General features: G+C 43.5%; 1 protein-coding gene across 1 annotated transcript in view; it reads left to right on the top strand.

Annotated features, from left to right (window-relative positions):
- Positions 1 to 1,473: 1,473 nt before the first annotated feature.
- TMCC3 (transmembrane and coiled-coil domain family 3) overlaps positions 1,474 to 16,332 on the top strand; it is a 261,930-nt gene continuing 247,071 nt past the window's right edge. The window contains exon 1 of the mRNA XM_038558661.1: positions 1,474 to 1,583. Within this exon, the coding sequence (XP_038414589.1) occupies positions 1,575 to 1,583 (9 nt within the window). The 5' untranslated portion in view covers positions 1,474 to 1,574. The remainder of the gene's footprint in view (positions 1,584 to 16,332) is intronic.

The following is a 16,332-nucleotide window of genomic DNA, read 5'->3' as shown; positions in this document are numbered from 1 at the left end:
TATTTCAAGAGCTTGTGTTTTTACTTTAACATTTTCCCACTGCTTTTCTCTGAGGCAGAGCACAGGAGGGCAGTCAAATGTGGGGATTAAGTGGGTGGACCTGAGTTCCAATCCTAGCTGTGCCATTAATAAGCTGTGTGATCTTTGGCAAATCACCTGCCCTCTCGGAGCCTTACTGAAATTGTTATTTCCCCAAAAGCAAAACATCAAAGGCCAATCTGAAGAGATTCATATCAAGAGAAAAAAAAAAAAACAAACCCTCTACTGTATGTCAAGCGTAAGTTAAAGTAAAAAGGCGGTTAGCAGTCTTCATTAATTCCCTTATTTTTTTTCTCCCTGATATCTCAGCCACCCCTCTTCTCTGTGCAGGTAGGCAACAAAGAGAAATCAAGAGAAAATGGTTTTATTACTAGATCATAAAGCTACTTAGTCTGTTTAACATTTGGTCTCTATAGTACTGCTGACACTCTATCAATGTTAGAAAATTATAACCATATTCCTTTGACAGCGCTGATAAGGGTGATCTGCCACGATAATTGGCATCCACGCGATGTAAAAGCCGGAACATTTGTCGTGTTTATCCAGCACAAGCCTTTGCATTCCCACCGCTGTCTGCTGCTTACCTGTTACAGCCTGGTTTGAAAACGCAGGAGTCTTTGTATGCTGTTCAAAGGATCCTTTGGTAAACAAGGGATTTCCACCCCCCACCCCCACCCCCATTGAATTCAGGCTGCCTCCAATTTCGTGCTATTTGATTGACTTTGCTCAGCAGAAGGCAAATCGGGAAAAGTCCAGGTTTCTTCCCCGAAGACTCACATCCTTCCATCCTACTCTCGTTCTTGAAGATTTGAATCCTGCATTCCCCTGGCTCAGGAGTGTGCAGTGTTTTCATGATCAGGAGGAAGATATCCCGCTTCCCTCCTCTTTTTCTCAAGAGGCATTAGCATTTGGGGATAGGATTTCCCTGTTGTTTGGCGGGGTTGGGGCCTGGGTGGGGAGGCCCCTTGTGAAGAGGAGGCTTTGCACGCAGAGCTTTGCCGGGAAGACCAGGGTTTTGCAATCATGGGGATGCAGACCCATTCTCCTGGATAAGCCTAGACCGTCTCTGTTCCCTGAGGTCTTTCCTCTAGCCCGGGGCCGATGTGCTGTTTCCCACCCTTAACCCTCCCCCCATCCCTCCTCCGAATGCTCAGGACAACCAGGGCACCTCAAAGAGCAGGACGGGACCCGGGCGGGCCATCCTCCCACCCCCCGGGGGAAGGGATGTACTTTTAAGGCGCTGACAACTCCCATCCCGGGCCGCCAGTCCCCTCGGGCTCCGCGGACCTGGCTCCCCCGGCCGGGCGGGACGGCGCGGGGACGAGCGCGGCCGGCGGGCGGCAGGGCCTGGAGCGCGGCACGCGGGGCGCGCCCGGGGACCCCGCGCCCCCGCCCCGCCCCCCCGGAGGCCGTCGCCCGCTCGCCGGCCGCGGCGCACGCGTGTGTGTGTGTGTGTGTGTGTGTGTGTGTGCGCGCGCGGGGGGGGAGGGGACGGCGCTCCGGCCCTCGCGGCGCCCAGCACGGCCGCCGGCAGGATGCGGAGGGTGAGTGCGCGTGGCCCGGAGGCGCGAGGGCCGGGGGCGGGGGGCCGGGGCCGGGGGCGGGGGCGGGGGCTGGCAGCCGGGGGGCGCCCTCCCGGCCCCGTCGGGGCTCTCCCGCCCGGTACCCCCGCCGCCGCGTGGGCTGCTCCGCGCCGCGCTCCCTCGGGGCAGCCGCGTAAACTCTGCCGTCGGTCGGGCTCCCGGGGCGCGTCCCCGGAGGGTGCGCCCTGCGAGCCGGGAGGGCGGCGACGGGCGCGCGAGCCTGTGAGTTTCGGGGAGGCGCCCGCTTGCGGGGTGCGGGCCGCGGGGAGCGGGGAAGCAGGTGCGCGGGGCCCGGCGGGGGCGGCGGGGGCTCCCCAGGGACGGCCGCGGGGTGCGCTCGGCTCTAGCGCTCACGCGGCCGGGAGCCCCAGCGGACGCCTGCGAGTCCCAGGGGGCACCCTTGACATTTCCCGGGCCTCCAGGCCAAGCCCAGGGACAGTTCGGGCGCCGAGGCGAGGGCGCCCGGTGTTTTCTAAAGAGACAAAGGTGAGAAGAAACGGGAAAAACAGAGTAAGACTTTTTGCCGCCAGAGCCTGTGGATTTCTCGGGTGGGAGTGCGAGGTTGCCTGCAGGAAGGCGTGTATGTGCCTGTTGGGTCACCGAGTGGCTTTTTCGGAGACTTCTCTCAGCCGCTAGCTTGCTTTAAAGGGAACTCTGGCCTGCCGCTTTGCAGCCGGTGCCAGAATCGAGTGCTGTGCACGTTGATGGGGGGTGGGGGGTGGGAGTGGTGTTTGGGGGGCGCGTAGAGCAAGAGTGAATTGGCCCCAGCTGCCTCTGGAAAGTCTGTTAGTGAACTGGCATGGAAATTCACCTTACCTTTTGGAGTGAGTCCAAACCTGCTCAGGTGTTTCTGCGGAGGACAGGACTCCAGCCAGGCTGGCCAGCTGGTTTGGCATTCCTGGCATTGGTGGAGTGGCAGGAATGGAAACAGGTGGGGTTACTTTCTTGAACTCCAAATTCAGGGGTCAGCAACCTTCTTTTACCTTAGCGTCACCAGGTTAATTAAGGAAAGCTAGATGGGATGTGTTAGAGGGAGAAGCAAGATTTGGTGATGGAGAGTGTTGACCGAGTATTTTAAAATATGATTTGCATCTTGTTCGTTTAAGGATGAAAACGATGGATGCTTGCTAGAAATGCGGATTCCTGAGCTGTACTTCAGACCTGTTAAATGGAGTCATTGGGACTGGAGCTCTCAGTTTGCATTTTATTTTATTTATTTTTTAACATTTTATTTATCTATTCATGAGAGACACAGGTAGAGAGAGAGGCAGAGACACAGGCAGAGGGAGAAGCAGGCTTCGTGCAGGGAGCCTGACGTGAGACTCGATCCTGGGTCTCCAGGATCAGGCCCTGGGCAGAAGGCAGCACTAAACCACTGAGCCACCCAGGCTGCCCGCTCAGTTTGCATTTTAAACACGACTGCCACCACCATAAGGCAAATAGATTAAGCACCTGCTGTGTGTAGGTACCCTTCTAAGCTCTAGGAGTGCAGTGAGGAGATGATGGCCAAAGAGCCTTGTACTCTTGGAAGCTATATTCTAGTTGAGAACTTAGACAGTAAAGAAGTAAACAAATACACAATTAATTTTAGATAGTGATTAGTACTATCAAGAAAATAAGAGCAGGATAACGAAATAAGGAGTAAATCAGGGAGTGAAGCCATTTTAGTTTCTGTGGTCAAGGAAGACATTCCTAGGGAGTTAATATTTGAACTATGAATTACATGAGAAGTCAGCTGTGTGAAGGTTTGGGGAAACAGTCCTCCAGAGTGAGGAACATCAGTTGCAAAGGCTCTGAGGCAGGAATAGACTTGGCCTGTGTGAGACACAGAAAGAGGATCCTGGGGCTGAAGTGGAATGGAGTGTACACAAGATGGAATGAGTAGAATGAAGTGAGGTTGGAGGGAGAGATAGGGACCAATTTCTATGGGGACTTGATGGCCATGGTAAGAAATGTGGATTTCAGCCTAAATGCAGAGGAATGTTACTTAGAGAATTTTAAGCAGAGGAACAGTGATATGATCTGGTTTACTTGTTTTGAAGATCTACTTGGCTATTGTGTGTAGAATGAATTACAGAATGGAGATGGTCATGGTAGAGAGACCACCTTTGTGTGCAGGTGTGATAGAGAGAGGTGGAGAGACTGGATGGATTTTGGAGGTAGCATGGACTTGCTAATGTGGAAGGGAGAGGTGGGAGTCCTTTAATGTACACCGAAGGTTGCTCATTGTTGGGGTGTGTGAGAGAGAGAGAGGAAGGGGTGGGAGATGGAGAAAAGGTGGTTGGACCTCAGTTGGAATGCCCCCAGTGATAATGAAAGTAACATTTTGTGAACATTTACTCTGTACTCGGTACCGTGGTACATGTGTTCCCAAGACTCCTGTGAAATAGTGACTGTCAGTCACCATTTTACAGATGGGATGATAAACTCTGGAAGGTTGAGTCTGTTGCTCTAGCCGCTCAGCTCTGTGTTGAAGTTGGGATTTGTACCAAAGCCCTGGCTTTTGCTATTACTTTCTGCTGCCTGCAAATTGTCTGCTCCTGCCCCAGATCATTTCTGGTTCCAGAGAAGCAGATAATTTAGCAGTTTGGCACATGTGTGTGGCAGCATTTCAACCGTTGTAGATCGGTAACTGCAGAGGGAGGGCAGACACACTGTTAGAATAGAAAGTAATTACTTCCATTTGATGTTGCTGAATGAAAGAAAAGGTGCATAGAGAATGCACAAAGTCGGAGCACAGAGGATGCCCAATAATTGGGTTTCTCTGGGGAGAGGCAGAGAGGGGGGCTTTCCCACCCTGCCCAGTGCTTTGAACCTTATGTCATGACCACCGGGGAAGCCATATGTTGGGTTCTTCTTTCACCTGTTCTCTTAGCTGGTTAATGTTTCCTTCTTTACTTTTGCATCCAAAATGAGCTCTTTTCCTGTGCAGAGCCAGGAATTTCAGACGATTGGCTACTTTAAAAAATTATTTGTATTAGCATTAGAAATCATTTGTAGAAAAGTAATTTTAATGGTAGCTACTATCGATTGATTGCTTTTTCTATGCCAGGCACTTATCATCTCCCTTCGTGTTCAGAACAGCCTTTTAAGTTGAAATTAATAGGTGATACAACCATACAGTATAAAAATTCAAAATATATGAAAATATTTACAGTGGAAATTGTTCCTCATATTCTGTTGCCCAGCCAGCTGGTTCCGCTTAGCCAGAAGTAATTGATGTTAAACCCATTTCTTGTCTCCTTCCAGAAATAATCTGTGCATGTATAAGCAGTTACATATTCATACTCCCCCCCCCCGTTTACACACAAATGTAAATATAGCATATAAGTGCCTTTGCTTTTTTCCTTGTACCTAAGATCAGTATTTGTAGATCTATTGGTTCCTTTTATGGCTGCATATGGGATACCTTTGTGTGGATGCACTAGGATTGTTTGTACTAGTCTTTTGCTATTATCGGCAGTGCTACAGGGAATAATCGTATACATACGTGATTTTACATGTATGAGTGTATCTGTATGATAAATTTCTGAGTCAACTGATAAAAAAAAACTACTTTTGTTAGGTGAAGCAGAGTAGTATAGAGAATATACAGAGAAGAAATATATATATATTTAGAATATATATTTAAATGTGTGTAATGTCTCCAAGTAATAGCATAGACTTGGAGCCAGATTACCTGGGGTTGAATCTTAACTCTGCTGTTTACAACCTGTGCAAGTCAACTTCTCTTTGCCTCAGTCATCTGATTTATAAAATAATAATAATAATAATATCTACCTAATTGGATTGCTATGAGGATTGTATTAGTTTGTGTTGCATAACAAATCACCCCCAAACTTACTGGCTTAAACCTGTTTTACTTAGCTCGTAAGTCTGTAGGTTGCCTAGGTGGCTCCTCTTGTTTGGGCCAGCCCAGCTGAGCTCTGCTGGGTTTTTTCATGCATCTCTGCTCACCTGCTAGGTCAGCCGGTAGCTGGAGGATCTAGGCTGGCCTCACCCACATGTCTGGTAGTTGACAGATGAGTTGACCGGCAGGGACCTCATGAAATGGAATCTCATGCTGCAGTCAGCGAGCTCGGGTTTCTTTATGTGGTAGTCTGAGGGTTCCAAAGAGCAGCTAGTGAGGGCAAACCCAGAGCACAAACATTTTTCAGACATCTGACTGTGTCACATTTGCTATTGTCCCACTGACCAAAGTCAATCTCATGGCCAAACTCAGAGTCTGTGTGGGAGAGGACTCTCCAAAGACAGGGATATAGTATAGGAGATTATTGCTACCATTTTTGCAAACCAGTCTACTACAAACATTGAATAAGTTATTATATCTTTTTAAAAAAGATTTTATTTATTTTTAATTTTATTTTTTAAAAAGGATTTTATTCATGAGAGGCAGAGATAGAGAGAGGCAGAGACACAGGCAGAGGGAGAAGCAGTCTCCCTGCATGGAGCCGGATGTGAGACTCGATCCCGGGACCCTGGGATCACGACCTGAGCCAAAGGCAGATGCTCATTTGCTGAGCCACCCAGGCATCCTTTAAGATTTTATTTATTTATTTATTTGAGAGAGAGAGAGGCAGAGAGAGCGAGAAGCAGGCTCTCCATTGAGCAGGGTGCCAAACGTGGGCTCAATCCCAAGACCCTGGGATCATGACCCTCTGAGCCACCCAGGTACTCCTAAGTTAGTATATCTTTTAAAAGATTTTATTTATTTATTTATTTATTTATTTATTTATTTATTTACTTACTTACTTACTTACTTACTTACTTACTTGCTTACTTACTTGCTTACTTACTTACAAGGGAGAGGGTCAGAGGGAGAAGCAGACTCCTTGCCTAGTAGGGAGCCGGAGAGGCAGGACTTGATCCCAGAACCCCCAGGATCATGACCTGAGCTGAAGGCAGACCCTTAACCAACTGAGCCACCCAAGTGCTCCGAATAAGTTAATATTTTTAAAGTGACTTGTATCGCGCCTGGCACATTATAAGTTTGTTAAATTGAAAAGAAAGAGAGAGATTACCAGATTACCCTCAGTTTACACCTCCATGCGTGAGGGTGCCTGTCTGTTTCTTCCTAACACTGCATCAGAGTTATTATCCATGGAGACGGTTCTTGTTTCCCTTTATGCGGATGAAAAAAGTGATGCTCAGGGATGTTAAGTTGTTTTTCTGACGTTCCAGGCCAAACAAGAATTTGTGGTCTTGCCCTTCTAGACAGATGCATGATTTCTGTGTCCCCAGTGCTTCCATCCACTGCTCTCCTGCCCACTCTTGGATTTCATGTCCCATATTCCCATTTCACATTTGGATTTAGGTTGAGAAGGATCTGTGAATCTTTTTACATGTTTAATAGTGATTTTGATACCAACCTGGCTTACTGAGTTCAAAGTGTCCACAAAGGTAGTGGGGAGGCTCTGTTTCGTCTCTGAAGGAATGATGAAGGGAAACATCACTTTACCTTTTTTTACATGGGGAAAGTAGATGAGCCTGGCCGTATTTATTCTTTCTTCCTTTCCATTTGTTAAATCTTTTTGCTTCCCTTTCTCCTTTACAACCTTGGGGATGGAATTCCATTCCCCAAGGCCAGATATGAAGATGGGAAACAGTATTTCTTAGTGGTTCAGGGCTTGGTGTCTGGAGACAGACAACTTGGATCCTAATCCAGCTCAGCTATTTACTAGGCCCTCGACTTGGACTGGTTAACCTGCATTAAAGGTTTTTCGGGGTTTGAAAGATAGTGAATTCAAGGCGCTCAGTTATCATTACATAGCACATTTCTTTTGCTTCTGTTTTCTCTGTTCTGTCTCACGTCCTTCCCTCTCCAAACCTAGTCGTATCCCCCCAGATATGTTGAACACGTGCTGAGCCCTTACTCTAAGTGCCTTATGTGTATTTAACTCATTTAATCCTCACAACACACCTGTGAAATAAGTGCTGTGTTATTCCCATTTTCAGATGAGGAAGTTAGACGCTGAATGGCTAAGTAATTTGCTCAGCATACCGCAGCTAATAAATCATGTAGCAGGGATTTTAAAGCAGGCATTCTGGCATCAGAATTTGTGTTTTTAATATTTATGTCCCCCAAAAAGTGAGTTGGAGGGTTGGGGATTTAAAATTGAGAGCTTTTGCTCTAGGTGAACTGCTGGTGAATTCACACACAGCCTCCATCCTTGGCAGCAGCTGAGTGTACCCAGCTGTGCCTTAGACTGAAAATCCCCCCACAAAAAATATAAACGTTCGATCCTTTTGCCAAAAGCCTTTCCATTCAATCATCGTAATCCTAACGAGATTTCAAGCGTTGTGCCTCTCTTGTAACTGAGGTGTGACACTGTTGAAAAATACATAGGGCTCCTCTTTTTTTTTTTTTTTTTTTTTTTTAAGGTTTGAGAATCACGCTGGCTAGTTCTGAGTCTCGCCATTTCTTGTCCTCCTACCCTTAAAGGTTTTAATTTTAATTCCAGTGTAGTTAACATACAGTGTTATATTAGTTTCAGATGCATAATATAGTGATTCAACGATTCTGTGCATTGCTCAGTACTCATAAGTGTGCTTCTAATCCCCTTCACCTAGTTCACCCACCCACCCACAACTGTCCTCTGGAGTATCAGTTTGTTCTCTATCGTTAGAGTCCATTTTTTTGGTTTATGTCTCTTTTTCTTTCCTTTGCTCCTTTGTTTGGTTTCTTAAATTCCACGTATGAATGAAATCATATGGCATTTGTCTTTCACTGACTGACTTTTTCACTTAGCATAGAACTCTGTAGTTCCATCCATGTTGTTGCAAATGGTGAGATTTCATTTTTCTTATGGCTGAATAATATTCTGTCATACACATACACCCCACATCTTCTTTATCCATTCCTCAATCAAGGGACACTTGAATTGCTACCATAATTTGGCTATTGTAAATAATGCTGCTATACACATAGGGGTGCATCTATCCCTTTGAATTAGTGTTTTTGTATTCTTTGGGCAAATACCCAGTAGTGTGATTACTGCACCATAGGATAGTTTTACTTTTAACTTTTTGAGGAACCTCCACACTGTCTTCCACAGTGGCTGCACCAGTTTACATTCCCACCAACAGTGCAAGATGGTCCTTTTTCTCCACATCCTCGCCAACACTTGTTGTTTCTTGTGTTTTTGATTTTAGCCATTCTGACAGTGTGAGGTTGTAGTTTTGATTTGCACCTCCCTGATGAGAGATGTTGAACATCTTTTCATGTGTCTGCTGGCCATCTGGATGTCTTCTTTGGAGGAATCCTTGTTCATGTCTTCTGCCCATTTTTTAATTCGATTTTTTGTTTTCTTGGTGTTTTGTTCTATAAGTTCTTTTTTTTTTTTTTTTGTATAAGTTCTTTATATGTTTTGGATGTTAACCCTCTGTTGGATATGTCGATTGCAAATATATTCTCCCATTCTGTAGGTTGCTTTTTAGTTTTGACTGTTTCCTTCACTGTGCAGAAGCTTTTTTATTTTGGTATAGTCCCAGTAGTTTATTTTTGCTTTTGTTTCCCTTGCCTTAGGAGACACATCTAGAAATGTGTTGCTACAGCTGATGTCAGAGAAATTACTGCCTATTTTTTTTCAAGGATTTTTATAATTTCAGGTCTCATATTTAGGTCTTTACTGGATTTTGAGTTTATTTTAGTGTGTGGTGAAAGCAAGTGGTCTGGTTTCATTCTTCTGCATGTACTTCTTGCTGCTTTTGGTGGACTTTTTCTCTGGTGGCAGATGAGGATTGCCACAGCAGTGGAAGAGTAAAACATAAATGTTGCATATAATATATAGCTTTCTTTTTTTTAAGATTTTATTTATTTGTTTTTTATTTATTTAAAATAGACTTTGTACTTTGTGCTAGGAATCCATTGTGGGTAAGCATGACCCTGATCTCACAGAATTTGTAGTGTTTCTGAGAAAATGAACAGTTTTGTCAATTATGCTATAATCTGTTGCAAAGGGAAAACAAGTTGCTAGGGTATTGTAGCGGGAGTTCCTTACCTAGTCTGGGGGGCTCATAAAAGCCTTCTAGAGGAAGTGACTGCTCAGCTGAGACTTAAAGGATGAGCAGGGACAGCCAGGGAAAGAGAAGCAGGATTGCATTCCAGGTAGAATGAACAACATATGCAAAAGGAGAGGGAGGAATGGTGCATTTAGGGAAGCGAGATACATTCAGAGTAGCTAAAAGGGTGGAGAGCAAGGCAGTTATGGCAAGAGCTGAGGTTGGAAAGGTAGGGGGAGGCCAGACCATGAAAGGCTCTGTAAGTTATGTTGAGCGTCCCAAAGACAATGAAAAGCCATTGAGAGGTCCTAAGCACATTTTTGAAAATCCAGTGTTTTTTCAGAAGGTTCCTTTGGCCACAGGTAGGGAATGGACTGGAGGAGTGAGATCGGAGGTAGAGAGACTGACTAGTTAGGAGGCTGCAGCAATGACCCAGAATGACCTGGACTAGGGAGATGGAGAGGCAATGGAGACGCCTGTTCTATTCAAGAGCTGTTTTAGTAGTAGAATGAACAACCCTTAGTAACAAATAGGATGTGGAGGATAAAGGAGGAGAGGATTGCAGAATGACAGACTCTCAGGTTTCTGGTTTAGTAAAAACATGGTGGTGCTACGAACTGAGACCTAAACCTCTGCAGAGAAGGCTGAGGAGTAGGCCCTGGGCAGACTGCCTCTGTTTGTGCACTTGGAGTTGGAGCAACCAGGGGGCCACTCATGTAGAGAGAGTTACGGGAGACGATTACTGAGGTCTACAGTGCAGGATAAAGTGTTATTTAAAGATAAAAATGTGTGAATTATTGGCATATAGGCAGTAATGATTGAAGCCATTAGAGTTACAGAACACAGAGAATACATATTGTATTTATAAACAGTGGTTTATAAAACATGTTATACCAAAAAAAAAAAAAAAACCCACGTGCAAAAGAATCACTTAGGGAGCTTGTTAAAAATGAAAATTTTCTGGGCAACACCTTTTAAGTTGCTGATTCAGTAGGACTGTGGTCGTAAATTGGAATATGCAATGTGTAGTAGAGTTGACAATATACATAATCTACAACCCAGCTGTTTTACCCATAGGTTTATGTCCTAGAGAATCTCTAGCACTCTGTGACTTATACTTTAAAAAAAATTTTTTTTTAGATTTTATTTATTTATTAGAGAGAGGAGAGAGAGACAGGCAGAGGGAGAAGCAGGCTCCATGCAGAGAGCCTGACATAGGACTCGATCCCGGGTCTCTAGGATCGCGCCCTGGGCTGAAGGCAGCGCTAAACCACTGAGCCACCAGGGCTGCCCAGCTTATACTTTTTTAAAGGGGAAATATTTAATATATTAAATTAATACAAAAAAGGCATAAAGAATAATACATAGACATTTATGTATCTACCGCAATTTAAAAATAAAAAATTATGAAGATAAACTGTAGTGCATTTATAAAATAGAATACATACTACTCAGCCATAAAAAGGAACAGACTAGGGGCGCCTGGGTGGCTCAGTCAGTTAAGCATCTGACTCTTGGTTTTTGCACAGGTCATGATCTCAGGGTTGTGGGACTGAGTCCCACGTGGAGCTCTGTTCAGCAGGGAGTTTGCTTGGGATTCGCTCCTTCTGCCTCTCTCCCCACTTGCATGTTTTCTCTCTCTCTGAATAAATAAAATCTTAAAAAAAAAAAGGACAGACTCTGTTTATGCATGAACACGGATGGATCTCAGACTAGACACAAAAGAGTGCACACTCTGTGGTTCCATATATGTGAAGTTCTAGAACAGGAAAAACCAAATCATGGTGATAAGAATCAAAATAGTGGTTCCTGGTGAGGACTGATTAGAAAGGGGCATGAAGGAATTTCCTGGGGTGCTGAAAATTTTCACTTCTTGATTTGTGGTTTACATGGTGTGTGTGTCAGACTCCTTGAACTGTACACTTAAGATCCATATCACTCTATGTAAATTATACCTCAATGAAAGATCCTAATACAAAGAAAAAAAAAAAAAAAAACCCAGTAGAGATGGCACTCTCCCAGTACTTTCCTGCCAAGCAGAGGAAGCTTCTGTCCTGAATTTAACATATCTATGCACTTTAATATTTTTATTACATATGCATATATCCTTAAGGGGTGCTATTATTTTGCATGTCTTTAAACTTTATATGTATATATATCACAACATATATACACACACATATGATTTTTGGCTCAACGTTGTATATGAGATTTATCCATCTGATATCAGTAGCTCATTGTGCATTTTTAGAACTAAGTATATTCATGTAATGGAATACTACATAATTAAGTTGTCCTTTCTGTTTTTGCCATATATTTAGGTTATTTCAAAGCTGTGCTGCTCGGCCCTTGTGTATGTACTTGTTAGTGGGTGCTAGGGCACGTAGGGGTGGAGTAGAGGGGCTGTAGGGCAAGCATACTGTCAGGTCATCTACTGCCATACTTCCCTCCAAAGAGGTTTATGAGCAGTTTATGAATGGCCTATATTTTTACTGAACATGTGGTACTGTTACACATTAAATTTATTTGCCAATCTGACACAAGTCAAATGTCTCATCATGATTTTAATTTGTGGTTCTCTGATGATTGAACTTTTTTTTTTTTTTTTTTTTAAGTAGGCTCCATACCCAGCACTGGAGCCCAGTGTGGGGCTTGAACTCATGACCTCTGAGATCAAGACCTGAGCTGAGATCGAGAGTCGGGTGCTTAATCAGCTAAGCCACCTAGGCACCCTGAACATATTTTTACGTATTCGAGTGTGGTCCAATGTATTTTTTTTTTTTTTAAGATTTTATTTATTTATTCATGATAGACACACACAGAGGGAGGCGCAGGCTCCATGCAGGGAGCCTGATGTGGGACTCGATCCCGGGACTCCAGGATCATGCCTGGACCGAAGGCAGGCACCAAACCGCTGAGCCACCTAGGGATCCCCCGGTCCAATGTATTTTTATGTATCCATTGGCCATTTGAGTTTTCACCTCTGTGAATTATCAGTTTGTATCTTTTACTCATTTTTCTTTTGTACTTTTTCTTACTGAGCTGCAAATAGAGTTTTCCAGTTTGTGTCTTTTTCTAAATGGAATAGTTTGATGAATGTTAACGTATTGGGAGTAATCAGTTCATTTTTTTGTGGTTTGTGCTTTTTGTTCCATAAGAAATCTTTCCATGCCTGCCTGCCTGCCTGCCTGCCTTCCTTCCTTCCTTCCTTCCTTCCTTTCTCCTTCCTTCCTTCCTTCCTTCCTTCCTTCCTTCCTTCCTTCCTTCCTTCCTTCCTTCCTTCCTTCCTTCCTTCCTTCCTTTCTCTCTTTCTCTCTCTCTCTCTCTCTCTCTCTCTCTCTTTCTCTCTTTCTCTCTTTCTCTCTCTTTCTTGGATTTTACCCATCCATTTGACACGGGGGGTGGGGGTGGGGGGCGGAGAGAACGAGAACATGCACAAGCAGGCAGAGCGGCAGGGAGAAGGAGATCTAGGCTCCCCACTGAGCAGGGAGCCCAATGCAGGACTCGATCCCAGGACCTCTGGATCATGAACTGAGCCAAAGGCAGGCACTCAACTGACTGAACCAGCAAGGCACCCCACCTGTGTTTTCTAATGAAAGTTCAAATTTTGCCTTTACTATTTAGACCATTTATCCTCTTGGAATTAAATTTAATGTTAAGCGAGATAGGGGCTCAGTTTTTTCCCATATAGATAACCAGTTGCTCCAGCAATGCTTACCGAGTATCTGTCCTTTCCCCACCCATGTGTGATGCCACCTTTGTCAAATGTCGTTTCCATATTTGTATAAGTGTGTGCGCTTTTTTTTTTTAAGATCTTAGTTACTCCTTATTTGTACTAATGTCACATAGGTGGAGTCAGTCAGTCCACTTTGGTGAGCTCGAGTATGTTTTTTTGATTCATCGATGTATCTAGTGTGTAGAGCCATGGCAGGCCCTCGGTGGGGGATCAGTCAGTACCTGCTGAATGATCAAAGGAATCTCATCTTGTATTAGCTAAATAAGTAACCCTGCAGTTCCCTGACATACTAGACAGTGTTTTACCCTTGGGGAGAAGAAGAGGAGACTGTTGGGAGCACCATCTCTTGCCTCTGTTCTCCTTTGCTCTTGGTTGCCTTGTGCCCCTTCTTATTCAGAAGAGAACCTCAAAGAACAGATCCTCAGCAAGCCCAACAACTAACCAGTATAGCCACAGTCTGCAAGTACAAGGTTTAGTGAGAGTGAGATTGCTGCTAATTGTGACCTTGGAGGTTTATTTTCCTTTCTTTTCTTTTTTTTTAAGTAGGTTCCATGTTCAGCGTGGAGCCCAGTGCTGGGCTTGAACTCACGACTGTGAGATCAAGACTTGAGTGGAGATCAAGAGTCAGACACTTAACTGACAGAGCCACCCAGGTGTCCCCAACTTTGGAAGATTCTGATCACAAATGTAAATAGTTATGTGAGGTCTTTTGAAATTTGGCCAATAACTAGGCCCATAAGCCTTAGAAATAAGACAGGGTGTCACCTCAAATTAGGTCCTGTGTGCATTTGAACATCTTTATTTTGTAAGCTAGTGTTACTTCAAAATAGACTTCTTTCTCTAGCATAGTTGTTGGCATGTTTTGTTAATATAAAAACCACCATTTACTAAATGCTTGCTACATGCAAGGCACTGTGCTAAGTATTTTGCATATACTACGTATTTTGCATATACTTCATTGACTCTTCAAAACCATCTTTTTTTTTTTTTTTTTCCTGGATTAAATGCTTGAAATGTGAGCAAAATACTTTAAGGTTTGGGCCAGTATACACAAGAAAGACAAAAAGACAAAAACCTAATATCAAATGCTCAAAAAAAAAAAAAAAAAAAGTTGAACCAATGATCAATGTGTGTAATAAAGCCACAAATTAAAAAATGTACTTGCAAAGTTAATAATAAGCAACTCTGGTTACATTTATTCTAAATCATTATGCTTATTCTTTGGCATTCCAGGGTATTTATAAACATTAATTTCCTAATGGAGAATTTTTCTTATTCCTACTGCCAAGCAAGCTGTGACATGGAATAGTCTAACAGGCAGTTCAAAGGAGTGAGACTCCCACTTTTTCCAGTCTCAATTACGAGGTTTGAAATGTTCTGACAATTGAATTAGCTGACTGGTGCAACAATAGCAAATCCTTCCTAATTCATGCTTCAGAAATTAGGCAGAAATTAGGTTGCTGGTAATGGACCAGAACTGTCTGGACACTGAGAAGCTACCCTCCTGCCTTCAGTGGAAGGGGGGCAATAGCAGCTCCTGCCATTCATTCTCATTTGAATTATACTTTATATGTTGCATTTCCTATTTTTGAATATGAGTGCTGAAAAAATGGCCACAGTATTTGTTGACTGGGTAAAGCTATCCATTCTGTACTGAAAGGAGGGCTCAGACATGGCCCATGCAGAGGGCTGTGCAGGATTAGTATGCCTGGCTGCCTCTCTTTAGACATCTGTCATTCTAATAATGGAGCTGTATGTTCTGAAGCCCTACCCTGCCCCTACTTCTGGATTAGGAAACCACAGGAGTGGTGTCAGTTCAGTGATGGAACATCCAGGAAGAGTATCTAGACTGTGCTATGCATTTTAGGTCAGTATCAAAGAAAATATATCTGAGATGATTCTAAGTTCAGTGTTCTCTTTCATGTTCAGCATAGAAAGGCTAGGTCAAAATCAGTTTTCAGGAAGCAACCAAACATCTCCCCTTAAAGCAGGGATTAGCAAACTTTTTCTTTGAAGGGCTGATAGTAAATATTTTGGGCTTTATAGGTCATATGGACCCTTGTCACAACTGCTTAACTCTGCCACTGTCGTGTGAAAACAGCCATAGATGATACATAAAATAAGTTTGGCTGTGTCCCATTGAAACTTTATTTAAGGACATGAATCTGAATTATATAACTTGTACAGGTTATAAAATATTCTCCGATTTTTCCAATTGTTTAAAAATGTTAAAACCATTCTTAACTTGTAGGCCATTAAAAGAGAAGTCACTGGATTTGGGCTGTGAGCCATAATTTATAAATAGAGATTCCCCTGTGTTCCAGGTGTGTCTGCAATTTGTTTTCTAGTATGTGAACCAGCCTTTTCTGTTATAGCCCATGCTCAATAAGTTACACAGAGCTACGAGGACAGAAAACCAGAAACCTATCCCAGACCAAGGCATTTCAGTCTCCTTCCTGTCTCACTTGCTGCCTCCTCATAGACGCATACACACCCTTACCAATTTTTAAAAATTAAAATAAAATAAAATTTTATGTTCATGACTCCTTTTCCCAATTGTAAGAAGCCTTGTTCCTATCTTTTGAGGTTCCTGGTAAGTTATATTAACTAGAAACTCAGAATTATGCATTGAAATAAAAAAGCAATTGTCATTCAGCAGAATGTTACAGAAATTAGTAAAGTATGGACATTGCTTCTCTTTGCAGAAGTGGATACACTTATTTTCCTTATCTTCAAATAATTTCTCATTACAAGTGATAAAATGGAATTACTTTAGAATATTACAAGCTGTGCATTCTGCAAATGTGTTGAAGCTCCCTTTGAATAGATTTTTTTTTTAGTGCTTATATAGTGAAAAGTGATTAATGAGGATATAGATGGTTTTTCTGAACTGTGGACAGGTGCACAAATTGTCCAGGTACACCACAGTTGGTTGGTTGGTTGCATGGCTCCTCTGTGAAGTAAGACCTGAGG

Source organism: Canis lupus, chromosome 15 (assembly GCF_011100685.1).
Source record: "Canis lupus familiaris isolate Mischka breed German Shepherd chromosome 15, alternate assembly UU_Cfam_GSD_1.0, whole genome shotgun sequence".
NCBI classification, from domain to species: domain Eukaryota; kingdom Metazoa; phylum Chordata; class Mammalia; order Carnivora; family Canidae; genus Canis; species Canis lupus.
The sequence above is the reverse complement of the archived record's forward strand: the minus strand, read 5'-3'. Positions and strand labels throughout refer to the sequence as shown.